Source organism: Excalfactoria chinensis, chromosome 17, assembly GCF_039878825.1.
Source record: "Excalfactoria chinensis isolate bCotChi1 chromosome 17, bCotChi1.hap2, whole genome shotgun sequence".
NCBI classification, from domain to species: Eukaryota; Metazoa; Chordata; class Aves; order Galliformes; family Phasianidae; genus Excalfactoria; species Excalfactoria chinensis.
The window spans coordinates 9704740-9723474 of record NC_092841.1 but is presented as its reverse complement, the minus strand read 5'-3'; the positions used below and the strand labels follow the sequence as shown (position 1 = coordinate 9723474).

The 18735-nt window shown below is 39.1% G+C and overlaps 1 protein-coding gene across 6 annotated transcripts in view; it reads left to right on the top strand.

The window, feature by feature from the left end:
• Nucleotides 1–18391, top strand: part of GRB2 (growth factor receptor bound protein 2) — a 31840-nt gene extending 13449 nt beyond the window's left edge. For all 6 annotated transcript variants that reach the window (XM_072351884.1, XM_072351883.1, XM_072351880.1 and 3 more), the window contains exons 3-6: nt 9249–9346; nt 12295–12417; nt 14691–14859; nt 16167–18391. In XM_072351884.1, coding sequence (XP_072207985.1) covers nt 9249–9346; nt 12295–12417; nt 14691–14859; nt 16167–16352 — 576 coding nt within the window. In that variant the 3' untranslated portion in view covers nt 16353–18391. The remainder of the gene's footprint in view (nt 1–9248; nt 9347–12294; nt 12418–14690; nt 14860–16166) is intronic.
• Nucleotides 18392–18735: the final 344 nt, after the last annotated feature.

Sequence of the window (18735 nt, the reverse complement as noted above, 5' to 3'; positions counted from 1 at the left end):
TTTCGCTATGAGTAGCTAACAGTTGTCATGGTGCTTTTTCAGTCGTATCCCCATTCACTTGCTGTATTTATTGGGACTTGGTAACTCCAGTTTCTGTCAATATTTGTTACTCAAGTTCTGAGTACACAAAACTTTATATATTTATAGCAACTTCTGGTTTTGTTGGGCTTTGTGCTAACTAGAAAGTATCCAGACTTGAAGTGTGATGATGTTTGCTGGGGCCTTGGCAGGAATAAAGTAGTAGGAGTAGAAAAATTGTCAGATACAACCAGCCAAGGCCTCTTTTGTTTGTTCTTCCTATATCTAATCTGAAGTGCACAGTTTAATATGAAGATAATCTGCTATTTCTGAAATAGTTGCATGAAATAACTGATCATACTAGTGAATGTTGTGAATTGTTTAAAACAAAATGAAATAGACCACTGCTTTGCTTCCTCTTTTTCCTTCTTCTTTCCCAGAGCTGGGGCATAGCTGGAAAGTGATCCTCTGAAGAAGCAAATCAGTTCCTGTTTTCAGTGGTTGTCAGCATAATTCAAGAGTACTTACTGATTGTTTTTGAATAAGATTATTTGGATGGCATTTTAACAAAAGAGACTTTCATCTTTAATATTGAGGTTTTCACTTTTGTGTGACACAAACCAGCTTTCCTGGTTCCCCGGAATTCTGATTTTGATCACTTGACAGCACCATGCAGCAAAACCGAGGTTTCTTTTCCTACTCTAAATGTATACTTGACAGTCACCTCAAGGTTCTGTTCATGTATCTGGTTACCACTTGGCGTATTTTAACTCTTGCATGCTGTGTGCTATGTAAAGCCTTTTGGAGTTTTAAATGTCAGATGAGGCACAGATTAAAGCTAGTAGCCAGTTCAGCTGATCTGGTATTGACTTAATATATATTGCATTCTGTTATGATAAGGGGAAATTATGTTGATTTGAAGTTCCAGCTGCTTTTTACCAATTTAACAGAAGTGCTGTCATTACAGTTTGTCTATGAGATCCGGACTTTGTTGTGAATTGTGTCAGTCTGCTGAAAGATGCTTGCGTACACATATCTAAAAATAAAATCTTGGCTTGCTAGGTTATTTGATTTAGTTGTTCCATGTGCATGCTGAGCTGCGATGTGATGCTTTCCATTTTTTTTTTTTCATTTATTGACAACATAAAAATGTCTGTCCTGTTTGATTCAGTAATGTTCCTCTCATTGTGATTGAGTGTCTGAGAACTTCAGACCAATAAACAGTGAATGGCATTTCAGGTATTAATGAACTGACTGATTATTTTATTCATTGAAAAAAAGTAGAAGCTTGATCTCAGTGGAAAGAAGAAAAGAGGAGATATAACTTCTGGTGGCACATAAGCAGGACTGAGTGTGTCATGAATGTAGTGTTCATGGCTCTCTGGTTTACGTGCATAGTCTTGTTAATTGTGGGAAGGAGTGGGATCCTGTTCATTGTGAGATTCTACTCTTCTGGTTTCTTTATAGAATCAGATTCCAACTAAGCAAGGGGGCAGTCTGTTTGTGTACAACGAAGCCTAACGTAAGTGGTGAACTGTATGGCTCTTTGATATAATTCCTTGTGCCAGAGTTACCTCTGACCAGTGACTATATACTAGAAATCAGTAACTATAACCTATAAATGTTCTGGGCAAAACTGATTTTATTTGTTTGTATATGAAATAGTTAAGTGTTAGTCCCCTAACAACACTTAAAATCTCACACTGAGCAAAAAGGAAGTGGTTTATTGTAAAGTTCATCTTCCAGTTCAGATTAATTCACTGAACTACTAAAGGCAACATTAGTATGTTTCCACAATTTCTTTGAGATTGAACAGTTACTATTATTTTATTATACTGATGCTGTCAGTTTTCCATACTTGTTGGCTGCCTCTGAATGAAAATCTTTGCTAAATGGTTTATGATTTGACTTATATATGCTGGAAACTACAGGCATGTCTGTACTGCACAATCAGAGGTGGAACAGTAGTCCACCTATTTCAGAGTGGAGATTCCTACAGGAGATAATACTAATGACTTCGTGGAATTCAGCATTATTTGCGAAACTTAAATGACAGTTTGGATGAATTCTTAGCCTGTGCTTATTTCTGCATATCAAAGGTCTGATGCCTTGGTGTTCAAACTAGCTCCTGGGAAGGTGATGATTAACAAGATGTGTGGCAAAGGATATTTCCCTTCTCCCCTCCTGTCCCTGTTCCCTTCATTCTGTACTGGTGGGAAAGGTGCTAACTAAAGAGGTGAAGCCGAGACTTCTGAATTTAATACTTAGGTACAAAAGAGAGCAAAGAGCTCTGTTCTTCTGAACACTAACATTTATGAACTGGAAATTGAACTTGTGTGTAATAACCCATTCTACTAGAGCACTGGTGAGAAGTGGCACTAGGTTTCAGTGCTTTATTTCTTCCTGCCTTTATTTAACAATTTGTTAGGAAAGCTGCCTTCAGTCTCTGCCTTTTCCAGTTTTCTCTAAAACCCAAAATGCAGGTGAGCAGTGAGTTGTATGCATTCTGCATTTCTATACAGATCGGCAAACTGATACTGCAGTAGCTTAATGCTCGGGGTGTTATCTACAGCTTTGTTCTGCGGCAGTTGTCGCTCTTTCATTTCCTTTGCTGGCTCTGCAGTGGCGATTAACTTCCAAGCTGGGCTAGCATCACTGACCAGAATATAGACAAGGAAATAAAAATGTGTTTTACGTCCTTCAGGTTTTTGGAGAAAAGAAAGGCAGGAAAATACTTGTGACTTTTCTCATTTCCTACAGTGTAAGGAACACTATATAAAGTTAATCCTTAAAAAAATTCCATATCTTTTTAGATAAACATCACTTCAGATGTCATTCTGTCATGCCTCAAGCTACATTCTGTTGGTCAGGATCTAGGCCCGTTCTGTTTTCTCCTTCAACTCCATCCGAGGCCACTGAAGAGTTTTCTTATGTTTGTTGATGAGGGCATTTGTGGAGATGAGTACCAGAGCACCTGAGATTTTTTGAGTGAAACAATCCCTGCAAAACCTAGAAAATCTTGAGTCTTCTCAAGGCTTGTACCTTGCAACTGTTCTAGCTTATCTCAGTTCGTGATTCATCAGTCTTTTGTGTGAAGCCATGTTTTCTGTTTTGCCAGTGATTAAATGGGAGGTCTGAGGTGAAGATTGTCTTTTGCTTTTATAGCTTTGCCAGGAGAGCCCAGCTTCCAAATAGCTGCTTGAAAATCAACTTAATTGGATAGCTGTATGGCCAGGAAGGTTTTATGACTGCATGCTAGCAATATTGCTGTGCAAACCATCTGGGACCAACTGACATCTGTCATGGTGCAAGATATAGGTGTACTTAATATCTTTAGGGGAGACCTGATGCTGTTGTTTGAGTATGTCAGCAAGACAGACTTTATATATTGGAGTCCTGGGAAGCCTTTATTTATGTGAAAGTGCCTACGCGAGAATTTGGGGAACTGGAAGATTTTGAAGGTATCCACATTAATGAATGTTTTAAGCATCTATTTGTTATGTAGGAATGACTGACTCTTATTTGGGGCCCTGTGGGGGGGTTTCTTGTGGTAAAGGCACTGATCTGATCAGGATCTTCCAGAAGGGGGGAGTTCTGGTGCCTTCGCTTTTACTGAGAAACACAATGGAGGTATTGTGCTACTGTAATGTACTTGGGAGCTTAAAATTAGCCTGTGGTCAAATAATATACCCTAGGGTGTAAGGGACTTGCGTTATGATATCCCTTCCAGGTTATTGCAACAGAGCTGTAATGAGTTCTATTCTTGTTTTTAATTTGCTCTTGACCTGGAACTGTTCTACTAATTAGAGACACTAATTAGGAGATGGTTTTACTTATCTCTGATCTTTTGCATGAAGATCTTGGTGCCTCATCTGTCTTAGGATTCTGGAGCAAGGCGCTCACTACTTTCTGTATGCAGCATTATATGCTCTGTGGGGTTTTTTTAATAGTGTGATCTTTTTAAAGGTGGAAGGGGGAGAAGGCATGTGCCAGTACTTAGCAGTTCTGTGTTTCTCTGTTCACCTGAGATATTACAGTAAATTAAAAAAAAAAAAAGTTCTATATAAGTGCACTCTTTTTGCTACTTAATCCTGAGTCGCTTTGGACAACTGTTTTTTCTCAAGCCACGTGGTAGTGAGATACAATGACTGCTGTGGGCTCAGTCTTTTAAGAAATGCAGTTTTCTTGCATTTCAATGTTTAATTTGCCTTGTATGGAGCAAATCATGCATTCGTTAATGCTGTTTTATTAGCCTTGAACTGAAAGAGGAACTTATAAGGGGAAATTTTTGAAGGCATCACTTCAACGTGCTAATGTCTTTTTTTTCTTTTTATGCCCCTTTCCTGGTGCATAATTCAGAACGTCGCACAGCTTTAGGATTGGCCCTTTTCCAAGGCAAGACACAAGTTGAATTTGTTTTAGAGTTATTTAGCCTTGTACTTTCCTAGATTAAGTCAGAGTAGAAACACTGTTTTGATACTGAAATGACCATATATTGTATACCATTAAACAACTCTTTGGCTTGGGTATAATTCTTACTGCATGGCTGGTCAAGCTTCTTCTTCAGTGGAGGAGTTTCTGGTGTTTCTGCATTTTGCCATTCATGAGGGCTTCTGACATCTGGTGCTACCTTCATCGTGGGGGTAGATGTATGCCAGTCACAATAATGATCCTTGCTTTAGAGGAGCAATCCATATTATTTATCATTATTTCCTGATTAATGGTCTGGGCATCCCTCTTTCCAACTCTTCAGCCCATCATTAAATACCTGTTCTTTTTTTCTGTCTAGTGAGGAATACATATTTTTACAGGCTTTGAAGTGGGATGTGATTTTCTTTTTTCAAAAGGCTGAACTTTCCAGTTGTACAAGAAGTAGTTGAGCTGCTTATGGTTAAATTGAGGCCATTGTAATTCTGAATTTTGTTATTCTAACTCTGAGTTTAGCATTGGGAATGTTTCATTCTGTTGTGCAGTTGGTTTTCCAGAAATTGAATCATAATTCAGTGATGAGTTTGGAGGAGGAAAAAAAACAAAAACAAATTGGAGTGAATCAACAGTTTTAGCCACACTGAAGGCTAAATCTAAATGTAATTGAAAGAATCCTGAGGTATAGTAGAGCTCTTTATTCCATTCTAGTCTGAAAGCAATCATAATCTCATCTTAAAATTTATGGTAAATTAAAGATCAACATGAGATGTTTGCAAACCCAACTTAGTCTCTATTTTTATAGAATGTTATGCATTTACCCTATAGAGGTTTGCATATGTGAAGGACATGAATCACTGAAAAAGTCCTGAAGAAGCTTTGTGCTGAAAAGGGTAGTGGATTTGGCAGCTTTGTGAAAGCTGAGTTTGGTTGTGGATCAGTTTAATGAGTATCCTCAATCGTTTTATTAGAAAGACTTACTGTGTTGAGAAAACTGCTGCACGACTTCTATGCCTCATGGTCTACTAGCAAAGAAAACCTGGAAGCAAAGGGCTTATATCACAACCAAGTTATTTTAGGCACTTTGTAGATTTACAGAGGCAGCTAAGTGTAACCAGTCGGAACTGTTTGTGTTTATTGGCTTCCAAAATTCATATAAACATTTCTGAAAACAGCCTAGGGCATAGAATTGTGATCAAATTTATTTTCACAAAGGTTATTTAGTTGCAAAATCCAACAAATTGCAGGTTTTTTGGTGAAACATCTTTGCTTTGTTGACTGTTTTTCTAAAAGCTGTTTGCTCTCTCCATGCCCAGAAGTTTAAATTTAGTGTGTACCTAGTGGTTTTGGTTAGAGTTTTTAGTGCATGTTATTTGAAATGGTTATCTTGTTATTCTAGGAAAATCTGACTAGATGGAAATAGCCAAAGTTGAATGGAAGCTCTTTGGTCTATCAGAATAACCTCAGGTGGCCGAAGTGGCTCGGAAGTGTCAGTGACAGTGGGCTGTTTGAGCTGTCCTTAAACTTCAGGTTATTAGTGCTATACCGTAGTGCATAAAACAGACAAAAAACGGATGAAAGCTGTGCCTGTTAATTGGGAGACAGGCACACAATGTACGTTTCTTGGCTTTTAAAAGCAGTCCCTTAAAAATGTTTCTCCGTTGCTGGGTGTATTTATTCTTCTCTTTTCCTCCCTCATTCAGTGTTGTATGCAGGTGTCAGTATCACTGATGCTAATATAATGATGTACAATAAAAGTACACCTCGTTTCTTCTCATTTGGTTCTGTTTTATGAGGTTAGAGGTGCTCTGTGAAATGTTTTGAGTATGATTTTCTTGAGCTCAAGTAAGCTCCCTTCATCTTGCTTAGTTTGATATGTTGTGCTTTTTGATGCATTTTTATGCTTTCATGAAGGTTTGCAAGATCTGTGTGCTTACATTATGCAAATGTGACTGGAATGAGTCAGATGATATTCTGCGCTGTGCTCTGAAACCGTTTGCAAATGCCTTCCTCTTGCGTGTGCATGTCCCCTGGAGAGGAAGTCTGAGCAGCTTTGCAGGGACTGGGTAACAGGAAAAGTTCTCTCTTACATGTTGTGGCTTCTCTGAAGATCAGCCAGACCAAGTACCTGTGCATTTCTGCATTTCCTCTCCAGTTAAAGATGTTGCTAAACATAGCTCAGTAAAATCAGATTCTGCTATAAAAAATCAAAAATATGCTAGATGAAAGTTGTCACTCTGCAGCTGTTGGATCTCTTTTCTGATGGATAAAATTGTGGCTCCTTATTGGTAAATTATCTTCTAGGTGCCCCAAATATGTTTTTAATATGTCAGAAAACTGAGTTCTTATGTCCTGCTAAGCCAAAATATAACTGTATACACTGAAATTGTTTTGATTTGTACAGGAAAAGCTATGCCCTCCATTAATTTATTTTCTTTCTGTTTTTCAGTCAATGTTAATTTATAGTTGAATTTGCAGTCAATTTCTGAAGGTGTTTCAATTTAAGCAAGGGTTGTTTTTTAACTGCAGTTGGATTAAGATTCTGATAGAAAGCAAAAAATCAGCCCTACTGGGAGGCTGCAGTTCTCTGTTGTCAGTATTGCTGTCCCTGTTTATATCCTGCAAAAGAGAAGAGTTGAGGCATCACTCCATGTTGGGTCTATTAATACATTTAAATTACATTTCTTAATTAATAAATCATATTTATTAATACATTAAAATTGTCCTTTGCCTATAACTGCTTTGTCCAACTACTTGCAGATGCAAATTCCTATTGTAACAGTGTTTATCTGTCTTACAGTATAAATCAATAAGCAGTCTCTTGCCATGTGCAGTTTTGGAATCCTTGTCTGATTTTCGAATGGCTGAGTCTTTGCTCGCTGTGTTTATAATTAAAAAACATCTAGGAGTGAAATTGGCTGGAGTCTTAGTAAGTTGGTCTTTCATCTTTAATGTTCTGCAACATACTAAAATTACTTTGACTTTTTTATATTATGTAGCGTGGGTTTGGAGGTGCTTGTTTCTGCCTTCCGATATGCTATGTTAAAATTGTTAAATAAGTACAAATCTAGCAAAATATTGATTTTAAGCTGAGGTGAACCTCGAAAAGTTGTCTGTTCTAGGAAATTGCCCTCCTGATACCTGATTTCATGCTTTTTCAATCTGTCTCAATATGAAGAGATTAGGGTTGATCCAAGCTATTTGTGTGAGGCAGATTATGGTGATGTTATTGTTCTGCTCTCATTGCATTTGGACTCTAGATTTGAGGTCCTGATTTTAACCCTTTCCTTGACAGTTGCAGAAAAGCACTAGATCAGATTGTCTAGGCCCCATCCAGCCTGACCTTGAGCACCTCCAGGGATGGGGCACCCACAATATCTCTGGGCAATCCTTAGTTTAAAACCATTTCCTCTTGTCCTATCACTATCTATGCATGTAAAAAGTTAATTTTACTCCTGCTTATAATCTCCCTTTATAATAAATGGCTTTCCAATATCTAAATAAGTGGAAATTTGAAGTAGTAACTGCACAAAAGATGGTTTAAGTTATAAAAAAAATAAAAAATAAATACTGAAGTCTCTTCATCTGGAAATTCTGAACTGGATTGTAAAGATGCTTATCTTTTGCTCACCTGAAGTTGTGTGGATGTGACGCTATTGCTGTTCTCATTATTTCATGCAGTTGCTGGCACTTGGGGGCATGCATCCTGCTTGGCTGAGATTAAGAAAGAATCAGATGAATAACTACTATCTACTGTAATCCGCTGTGGTGTTTCAAGCTCTGTTCTCTTTCTGTTTCACTGGGTTTCATTTAAGTAGGTGATTAGTTGTTTTTTTTTGTTGTTTTTTATATCAGGCAATCAGTAATGAAGCAGGTTAGTGTATTAGCGTCATGTTCTTGTTCAGTTGTTGGGTTTTTTTTAATTTAAAAAAAAAACAGTAGAAACTGATACAAAGTTTAATTTTCTTAAACACTTGCATCAGCTACAAGCATTTTAAGGCAAATTTTGTCTTTTCCTTGTGTTATTCTTCTAAGGAAAGAAACAGAAAAAAAATTAAAAATTGCTTATAAAGGTGTTTTTGATGTGTATCTTCACTGTATCTATGTGTATACCCTGTGATCCCTGGAGCTGCACTCATGTTGGCTTTCTCTCTATATTTCTTTGTCTCCCCATGTTCAGGCAGTGCTGATCATGTGATGCTTTTTTGACTTCAGGCTAGAAGCTTTTTTTTTTCAACTCATATCTGTTTTTTTTGTTGGTTCGTGTTAGAAAGGGAAAAGATGACATCAAAAAGATGAGGAGGAATGAAAATGCTGGGGAAAAAGCTTATTTGTTGTTCAGTTTTGAAAGGGTGTAGGGAGGTGAGCAGGTTCTATGTGTTCGTATCCAAACCCAAATAAAATCCTTCTGGGGAGAGATGATTTCAACTGTAGCATGTTTTGCTTAGAACCTAATGCTCCGTTATTCAAGAGGCTGTTTTTAGTCAGTGTACCTGCCTTGTCTTTTGCACTGTACCACTTGGCAGAAAAGCAATGAAAAATAAAGCAACAAAACTTCTAGAGAGTCTGATTTGAAATAATGATTTGTGTACTAAAGCATGGAGTTTAGACTGTTTTAAATTATTGATCCACCTTGTTTTGAAGGTTGGTAAAATGTGATGGAGTGAGATGGCTGACTATGTGTTTTTAAGGGCTTGTCTTGCATGAGCAATCTTTGAAACACAAGTGGAAAGAATAAGCTAGTATATCTTCGTCTGTTTTGCTGTAACCTGAAATGTAGTAAGTTTATTTTTTGTTTCCTTCAGGTTTTGAATGAAGAATGTGATCAGAATTGGTACAAGGCAGAACTCAATGGAAAAGATGGCTTCATTCCCAAGAACTACATAGAAATGAAACCACATCCGTAAGTAGAGCTTTGGTGGTAGTGCCTGTGAGTTTGGTCGGTTTTAAGCATACATAACTTGACCTTTTCTAAAGACGTTTAAACTGCTGATGTTGTCTGGATCATGTGTCAGCAGTGCTGGAAGTCTTCATTAGTGCATTAGCAACCTGGGGAAATTATACAAAAGTTTGCGTGGTATCATGTTTACTGAGCAGTAATGCAGAGCTCTCTAAGTAGTCCAGCAGGGCATACAAAAACAAACTTCAGCCAGCTGACCAGGTGTAAGAAAGAGAACGTTCCTTTTCTTAGAACTGGTGTCAGTGTTGGAAGGAGGTGTGAGTACTTTTTGAGATAATTTAGAAGGAAAGTAGCTGAAAATGTGTTTAAATGTTAGTCCTGCCCAATGATCTGAGACTTAAATTCTCTAGCTCCGTTTCTAGTCTTAAACAGCATTTGTTCTTGCTTGTATTTTGTAAATCTTCCAATTTTCTTTTTAACTACCAGCAGGTGAGACTGAAAGGGAAATGTGGCATGTCATGGTCATCAGCTTTGTCACCTGGATTCCCAAGGGCTAATCCAAATCTCATATTAATTAACAAAGAGAATGTATGAGTAGGTATACGCAGTGATACTCAGAGAAGAACTACAGGAAATTCTGGGCAGGGAGGCTTCATGTGAAGGCACAGCTGGTGCCACTCAGGGGATAGGACTACTTTTTTGCTTGTGAGGGGGCAGGGTGAGAACTTTTTCATCATAGTATCATAGTATCGTGCGAGTTGGAAGGGACCTTAGAGATCATCGAGTCCAACTCCCGGGTTTCGAGCCCCCTGTGTAGCGAAGTGGCACTTCTACCCCTGCGCCACAGGGGGAGGATTCGAACCCGGGCTCTCCAGTGCCGCAGGCAGCAGCTTAAACCACTGCGCCACTGTTTATGAAATGGCTTGGAGCAGGCTTGTGGTGTGTCCAAGTCTGCTTCTACAGGTATTGCTGAAATCTTATTTTGCAAAAATCATAACTTGTGTGGAAGAAAGGAGCCAAGCTAAAATAGTTGTGTTAAGTGAAGCCAAAAGAATTGTTGAGCTGCTGATTGAACGGAATCAATGTGGTGTGAACTTTTCATTGTACCAGTTGTTACATTTCCTTCTTGCAGTGCAGCATCAGAAGTAATAGCTGCATTTGGTTTTGCAGTGCTAACTGGATGAGTTACATTACAAAGCTAGGTGGAGGTGAGTGTTAGAAAGGGTTATCAAGTTTGGCCATTTAGTAGGGAAGCTCTTGGAATGTCAGTTGCTTTGGCCTAATTCTCTCAGATGTGCTGTTTTATTTTTCAGCCATTCTGTAGCAAAGATCAACATGTGCAGAACATGTATGGTGCTTTACATCCATGTTTGTAATTGGACAGTCGTTCTTCAAAATTACCTTCTTTAACCTGTGGAGTTTTCTTTCTCTAAATCTTTTTTACATTTAAAAATCAGTCTGCTGTTACTCTGTGAGTGACCGATGTTGCGGTGAAGTCATAAAGCTGCAGTAGAGTTTTATGGCTTGTGGAAGATCTTTTAATCTTCCTACTTAAGCAAAAAAGTGTTGGAAGCAGTGGGCAGAAAATTTTGTATTGTTATTTTGACTATGTTACTTTCCTTAATCAAATTATACACTTCTACTTGATAACGATTCAGCAGAATGAGGGGAAAACTAGCATGTGTTTTTGAGGCTTCAAGAGAATTAATAGAAGTTCTGTTGAGCTCTTCCAGATTTTATTTCTATTTTACAGAGGTTGTTTTTTTTTTTAAGCTGAGGCTTTCATTTAGAAGTAGCATGTGAGTAGTTGATAGTTATTTGAGAACAGAATTAAAACACTTTGTAGACAAACTGTGGCAGGATATCTAAAATCATAAGGTAAAGTTTGCTTTATGTAGCATTTGCCAAAGATGAAATTCAGGACTTTCTTTTCTTGATAACTGTGCCAAAATCCTGGGAAACAAAATACTACATCGGAACTCTGAAAGATGAAAGACCTTCACATAATGATTTCTCCTGGGTGATTTTGGAGGCAGCACAGTGCAGAGAGACAGGTAATGTTCTTTGACTGGTTCTGCCACAGTCTCAGGCACCAAGAAGATGGAGCCTCATAATTAAGTACTGAAGTCCTTTTCTAGCTTTAGAGATTGTTGTTACTTTGAGAGGGAGACCATGGTTTCATAAGAGCTTCAACTTCTCTTAAAAAAAGAAGCTTCAAAACTGTCACTGAAATAGGGGCCACCTTTTTGCTGTATCAAAACCTACACTATGGGAAGTAAACCTTTTCAGTGGAAGTGTTGTTATTATGTACTGCCCTCTGAGTTCAGTCATCAGTGTGGTTAAAGGCTGTGGTAAGTGTATCCCTCCTGTGTAATCCCTTACTCAAAACTGAAAGCTGTTCTTTTTGGTTCTAAAGATGGTTCTGCTTTTCCCACACAGTGTGTCCTACTGCTCAGCCCTTGTTTGCCTTTAAGCTTGGATTAGTCTGGAAACGCAAATGTAAATTGGTATGAGAATCTTGTGACCACAAGCTGTTAGTGGACACTGATGATTTAGTTGCCTGCTGTAGGTTCACTTTTGGTGCTGTAGAGGTGGTCAGCCTGTGGCTTTGACTTGAATGCAGCTGTCTAGTTCTGATTTGACTTCCATGCTGCAGCTGTTTTGTGTGACTGCTTATGCGAAAGCTATTAGATTGTCCTGACAGGAGAAGACTAGAAAATAGGCTGTTGTGAGCATGTGCTCATGAAATCATGGTAGCTTCACTGCTAGGACAAAATGTGAGAAGTTGCATAGTTTGGTAGCCTGTAGTAGATTAACAATGAAATAGCTGCAGTTCAGTCATTTCTGCTAGGATTCATCTGACCTCAGTGTGGATACCTGTGTTGGGCTCTTCCATAAGACAGTTCAACTCCTTAACTTTCTCTGTTTTCTTTTCCTTGCTTACTCCACAGGTGGTTCTTTGGAAAGATTCCCCGAGCAAAGGCTGAAGAGATGTTAGGCAAACAGAGACATGATGGTGCCTTCCTTATCAGGGAGAGCGAGAGCGCTCCTGGGGACTTCTCTCTCTCGGTCAAGTAAGTAGTGCCCAGAAACAATTGTCTGGAAATCAGGGCACTCGATGCTCATTTTGACTCCTGGATGGATAAGTGATCATCAGTGCTGAGGAGCAGCAATAATCCAGATAGCATACCTATTCTTCTGGTGATAATGTATTTTTGTCTTCATTAAAGAGGAAGTGCAGCTATGCTCTGTTTTGTAATGAGCATACATGGCTGACTTGGTGGTGTGTTGCTGTCTGACTTAAGTGTTTTCAGGCACTGTTTGTTAATTTGTGGATCCCATTTCTCCTTCTTTCAACTATGAACTGCCCAGTTTGTACATATTGCTTTCCATCCTTCTTTGTTTCTCTTCCATAGAACAAGTCATTACTCTCTTCTGTCTTTGGATAATACACTTCCAAATATTTTTCATGACTGCTTGGCACATGCTTTGGGGATATTCATCTTAGCCAGCACTGGGACATGGAGCTATGAAACCAAATTCTTTTCCATCTCTCAAATGCATTCCGTTAATGGAATTTCAATAGAGGAATTTCTGTCTAGTAACATTGAAGGTAGGCAGGAACAGTTCCCATCCTTGTATAACATTTCTAGAGATGCTAACTCTTAATCGGCAGCAATTCCTGATAGTTAACACGCAAGCCGTGTTTAACTATCTCACAGCTCTTTGTAAGCCACCATAAATTGAGGTATTAAAAAGTTGGAAGAGTATGGGATGTAAGGTAACATAGGAAGGAAGGGGTTCCATCCTCAGCAGCTGATTTTTGTCTTTCTTAACTTTCTGTAACCTTCCCCTTTCCTTCCAGAAATGAACAGGATTTTCTTTAGTATCTTATATTGATTATTCATGCACAGTTCCTTGTTTGCTGTATTTTGGCTCATCTTCGGGCTGTACCCAGATTTTGTCATTCTGTACACCAGTCTTGATCCAGCCAACAAATTGAATTAAAACCACTCTTTTTAGAGAGGTGTTTATAATTCTGCTGGGTACAATAATCTCAGCTGGAATACAAGATATGAATGGGAGCTCCATTGCAGAAATCGCCTTCCTTCATGAAACTTAAGGTTTTAACTGTAGCTCTGCCTATCTTGCTAGCTTAGTGTTGCCACCTGGTGGTACTTTGTTGCTTTCTTTTTTTTTTCTGGCGGATTAATTTGGAAAAAGCTTTTTTCCTCTCACCCCCAAACAGTGATTTGCAGGTTCTGAAATGAGGAGAATCTCTCAGGTCGAAGAGGAAACAGCAAAGGCAGTACTCATTGATTGTTTCATGTTAACATTGTAGCCAAGACTATGCACTTTAAACTGAGCTCTTGATGCCAGGTGGGGAATGTGCACCTCGCCCATTTTTCAGTGTTCTTGTTTCAGACTAAAGTAAAAATGCTAACCTGCTGTTCATCTGGAAAATTTTCATAGACCTCTTTGGAGTTGCACTTTACATAGAATAAAAGTTGAATGTCATCACTTGTCAAAAAATAGAAGTGGAGAAATCTGTTTTGCAAGACGTTGTTTTTTCATAAGTCCAGGCTTAGAGACAGTCCTGCCGTACTTGTGGCAGTTCTTTTCCCAGCACTTTCTGTATACTGGGACTGGCACTCTTGTATTGAAGTGGTGCTGTGTGAGCAAGAGACTGAGATTGTGTGAAGTACAGGTCCGTGGTAAGAGTAGTGCAAGCTTAAGTCGTTTCCCATGTTTAAAGAGTTAATCTAAAGCATGTGTAGAGTTCAACTTCAAAATCTTGTATTTGGACATGTAGAGTGAGTGGGCATTATGGTGCAACTACCTTGATGTGACCTCACATGTGGTCCATGGCCTTTGAGTAGTTGGTGCACTGTGTTCAGCATCTCTGACTGCATACATGGATCAAAAAGTGCATGTATTTAACAGAAGCAGTGTAGTGATACAGTCTGAAACAGCTGAGGTTGTGCATGTAACCTTGGAGTGTTGTGACACCAGAAATCCTTGGCTAAAATGCCTCAAATTTCTGCAGCTCCAGAGTAGTTTGGAAAGCTGGTTTTAAACTGAACTCTACTATTAAGAAGAGTGCATGTGAAGCTTGCAGAATTTTTTTTCAAAATCAATTCAATATTTGAATTCTGTCTCTGATTACTGATATCTGTAATATACAATTCCCGAATGGTCTTCAAGTGTCTGCTTCGCAGCAACCAATTGATACATGCATTATCATTGTCACCAACTATGTCCTGAATGACTTTTCTGTTGTAAAGTCTCACAATCCTAGAAGAGTGCTCAGTGACTGTGTTCTTTATTGTTTGCTCATTTCCCCCAGGTTTGGAAATGATGTGCAGCACTTCAAGGTGCTTAGAGATGGGGCTGGCAAGTATTTCCTCTGGGTGGTGAAATTCAATTCTTTGAACGAGCTGGTAGATTATCACAGATCCACATCTGTCTCCAGGAACCAGCAAATATTTCTACGAGATATTGAACAGGTGCCACAGGTAAGAGAACTGTTTCTTCAGAGCATATTTAAACTATTGCAACCATGGGTTGCATCTGGGATTGCATCTTAGGGTAAAGGTGAAAGGGGATGGAGAAAAACTGACTTTTTACTTGTAGGAGTTTATTTTTGGATCTTGCTGCCAGAATTATACTGGAAAATAATCTGGATGTTTGTGCACAGTCTACGTACTAAAACTTAGTATCCATTTCTGGCAGTGTTACTGTTGCTGCCTGAACATTTGGCTTGTGTTAATGTTTTTGAGTACTGTTGAAATAAGATAATCCAATTCCTGTGATTTAAGGTGTTTACTGCAGTTTTGTGTATTACAGTGGCTAGGTAGATTAGTAATATTCATGTCATCATTTGATGTAAACAGGGCAAACAAGCAAAAAGACCATCATAATTCAGTAGAGTATGGAGTTTCAGAGTAAGTTATGGACACTGGAAAATGAATACTGCAACATCAGAGACATCTGCTGGTTTTATTTTGCACTTTCACAGAAACTTATTGACTTAGTTTCAGCTGAGACAGAGTTGTTTTACTTCATAGTATCTGGTATGGTGCTGTGCTTTTGTTTTTGGGGACAAAAACACTTTGATAACACCACCCGTGTTTCCAGTTGTTGCTGAGCAGTGCTGTACAGAGCCAAGGACACTTCCGGTTTCTCATACTCCCCTACCAATGAGGGGAGGCAAGGGGGGGGCCCAGGGAGATGAGTGGGGACAGAATCAGGACAGCTGACTTAAACTGGCCAAAGGGATGTTCCGTAAACATACGATGTCATGTGGAGGAAACGTTTGTAAAGGGATGGGAGTTCATCTCTTCTTCTTCTGCTTGGGAGCCTCCAAGCAGAGAAGGTATTGATTGGCAGCTGGCTAGCAATTGCTTGTGCTTCACTTCTTATACACTCACATGCACAGTCACTATTACTCTTTTTCCTTTTCTCGATCTTACTAAATAGTTTTATCTCAACCTATGAGTTCTACTTTTTTTTTTTTTTTTTTTTCTTGATTCTCTCCCCCATCCTGCTGGGAAGGGGAGGACTGAGCAAATGACTGTGTGGTGCTCAGCCACCTGCCAAGTTAAGCCGTAACTTTTGTGGCTTTTTTCTTTTGCTAAGGCCTTCTGTAGACTGTACTTTCATTTTTAATCGTCTTGCTACAGAAGATGAAGGCTGCATTTAAGGGAAATGAAACAGCCCAAGTGTTCGCTGTTAAAATCTGGTATAAGTTAAAATCCTGCTTGAGATGCCTTGTGTGCTGAGGGTGATTCTCATTCCACACATCTCTTTTCTTTATTTTCAGCAACCAACGTACGTTCAGGCTCTGTTTGATTTTGATCCCCAGGAGGAAGGAGAGCTGGGTTTCCGCCGTGGAGACTTTATCCAAGTCCTTGACAATTCTGACCCCAACTGGTGGAAGGGAGCCTGCCACGGACAGACGGGCATGTTTCCACGTAACTATGTGACCCCAGTGAACCGGAACATCTAGAGATAAATATTAGAGATTATTTAAAGAAACAAGAGAAACAATAAATACACATACAGAGCCTAACTGCAGCCAGTGACCTAAAATCACACGGCGATAAAACCTGAGTCATCTTTCACCATGAGGTGATCCTCCTTCACAGTGTGGAACTTCAGGGGCTGGAGGGGTTGGGGGGGAGGGAAGAGTTAAACTTGCACATCAAAACTTATCATTAAAAAAAAAGACAAAAAAAAAATCAATAACGAATTTCCTCAGCTGCTCCTGGGTTACTCCCTTTCATTTATGTATTGTTTCCCCCTCCTTCTCTGTCCAGGCATGGAGTCTTAATGCCATTTAAAATCATAGCCATGCAGTTAAAGGAAAAGGGAGAAACTCTGCTGGTACATTCTCTCTGCAAATGGTTCATTTGACATGAAGGGACATGAGAGAAGAACCAAATACACGGTCCTGCCTTTAAAAAAAAAAAAAAAGTCTCTGCTCTTGCCTTCAGCATTCAGCTGCTCTTGCCTGGGAAAGATGAGGTATTGCTCTAATTTTTGTCTCTTCTCCTTTGTCACTTTCTTTGAAGTTCAGCAGCTTCCAAGCTGAAGAAGGACGAAGAGTCGTGTGATTTTTTTGTTTTGTTTTTGTTTTTTTGTTCAAGTCACAGAGTTGCTTTGAGAAACTCCAAATTACAACTGAAGTCTGTTATTGCTGTGCTTACAGCCTTCTTGTTTTTTTCTTAACTGTGTACGGTTGAGCACATTCTGTAATTTTTTTCCATAGTGCCTTTCCCTTTTTTTTTTTTTAATTATTTTTTAAGTTAAAAGGACAGTCCAGAGCTTTTCAGAGGGCTTTTTTCTGCCTACCTGTAAATAAATACTTCTGGGTGGAAGGTGTAAAAGAGGGTGGCTTTATCAAGAGATATCTGAAAAAAATCTACAGAGATGGAGCTTTGTTCTAAAGATTTGACTTGTTCTTTGACTTTCCTCGTTATAGGAAAAGAAAAAGTCATTCCTTGGCAGCTTAAGCTGCTCAAACAGGGGAAGCTGAAAACAGAAGCCTTGTTAGATTTAAGAGAAAGGGGAAAGATATGACCAGGGAAAATGAGGAAGACTATTTGGGGGTGGGAGGGTTAAGTGATTAATTAGAGAAAGAGTAGCCCTGAGATGTCCTATAAAATGTACATTCCATCGATGGAAAATTATAATGCAGAAAAACCTCAAGAAACAGTGCTTGAAAACATTTTATGCTGTTAGTGAATGTTTCTATGTGATGCATGCAATCAGCCTGCCTCTTTTGCCTGGATAGGGAGTATTTGCAGTTGTGTTGCTCTTGAAAAGTGGGGTTGGCATCACTGTTCTCCACTTTCTCTTCCCTCTTCAGGTCAGTGTTACTGTTAGACTCCCCATTCACGGCAGGCTGCACGGTGACTATAATCCCCACCTCTTTCCATAGTGGCCTATATTGTGGCCACTTGCTCTTCCACCAGAGCAATGTGACATTGAATTGGATAGAAAGAAATCAAACTGCATTACTCCCTGTGCCAATCTTCAGTTGTGTTTTTCCTTTTGAGAGCCATTTGGCTGGATCCCTTCACTCCAACAACAAATCCAAAACCTGCAGTGCAGAGCTCCTCCTGCCCTGCCCGAGTACAGGCAGTCTTTTGTTGGAGGGTGCCTTTTTTGTACTGTTACCAATGTTTGATTCCTGAGACAAACTCTGCCTTACACTTTCATTTTCCAGCAGATGAAAGAGAGCTATCCTGTAGAGCATTTCTTTCTCCCCCTCTCCTTGCTAGCTGTCACTCACTTCCTTCTTTGTAAAGTGATTGGAAAAGAATCTATGGCATTCTACACCTGGACCATTTGATTGTTTCCTTATTTTGGAATTGGTGTATATCATGCAACCTTGCAGACATATGTCTTGTGTGTGTATATATATTAAAAAAAAAAAAAAAAAATCAGTGTTTAAATAAAAAAGGCCTATGTACTTAATCCTTTAACTCTGCAGCAGCATTTGGTAGATAGTAATTAACTGTGAATAATAAATATACATTGAATTCTTCACTTGAGCATTTGTCTGTTATTTCATCTGGCCAGAATATAGCTGATTAACTTGTAAACGCTGAGGTTCAGTCTAAGCCAGCCACGATCCAAGCTGTTTACACTATTGCAAATAGCAAAGAAAGGGGAAAGGAATGTATTGGTTCACTGGTTCACTATCAGGCAGGAAAATAGTGCTTCTGTGAGCAGAGTTTGGCGGTGGCACTTCAACGTTTCTTCTTGTTGTTTGTTTTTAGCTCTTCCTTACCTGTGGAGTGTTGCCTGCAGTGCTGGCTAATGTAGTAAGGAGGTGGTAATGGAGAGTGCACTAGTTATTTCTGGAGCATCTTGCTGAAGGACAG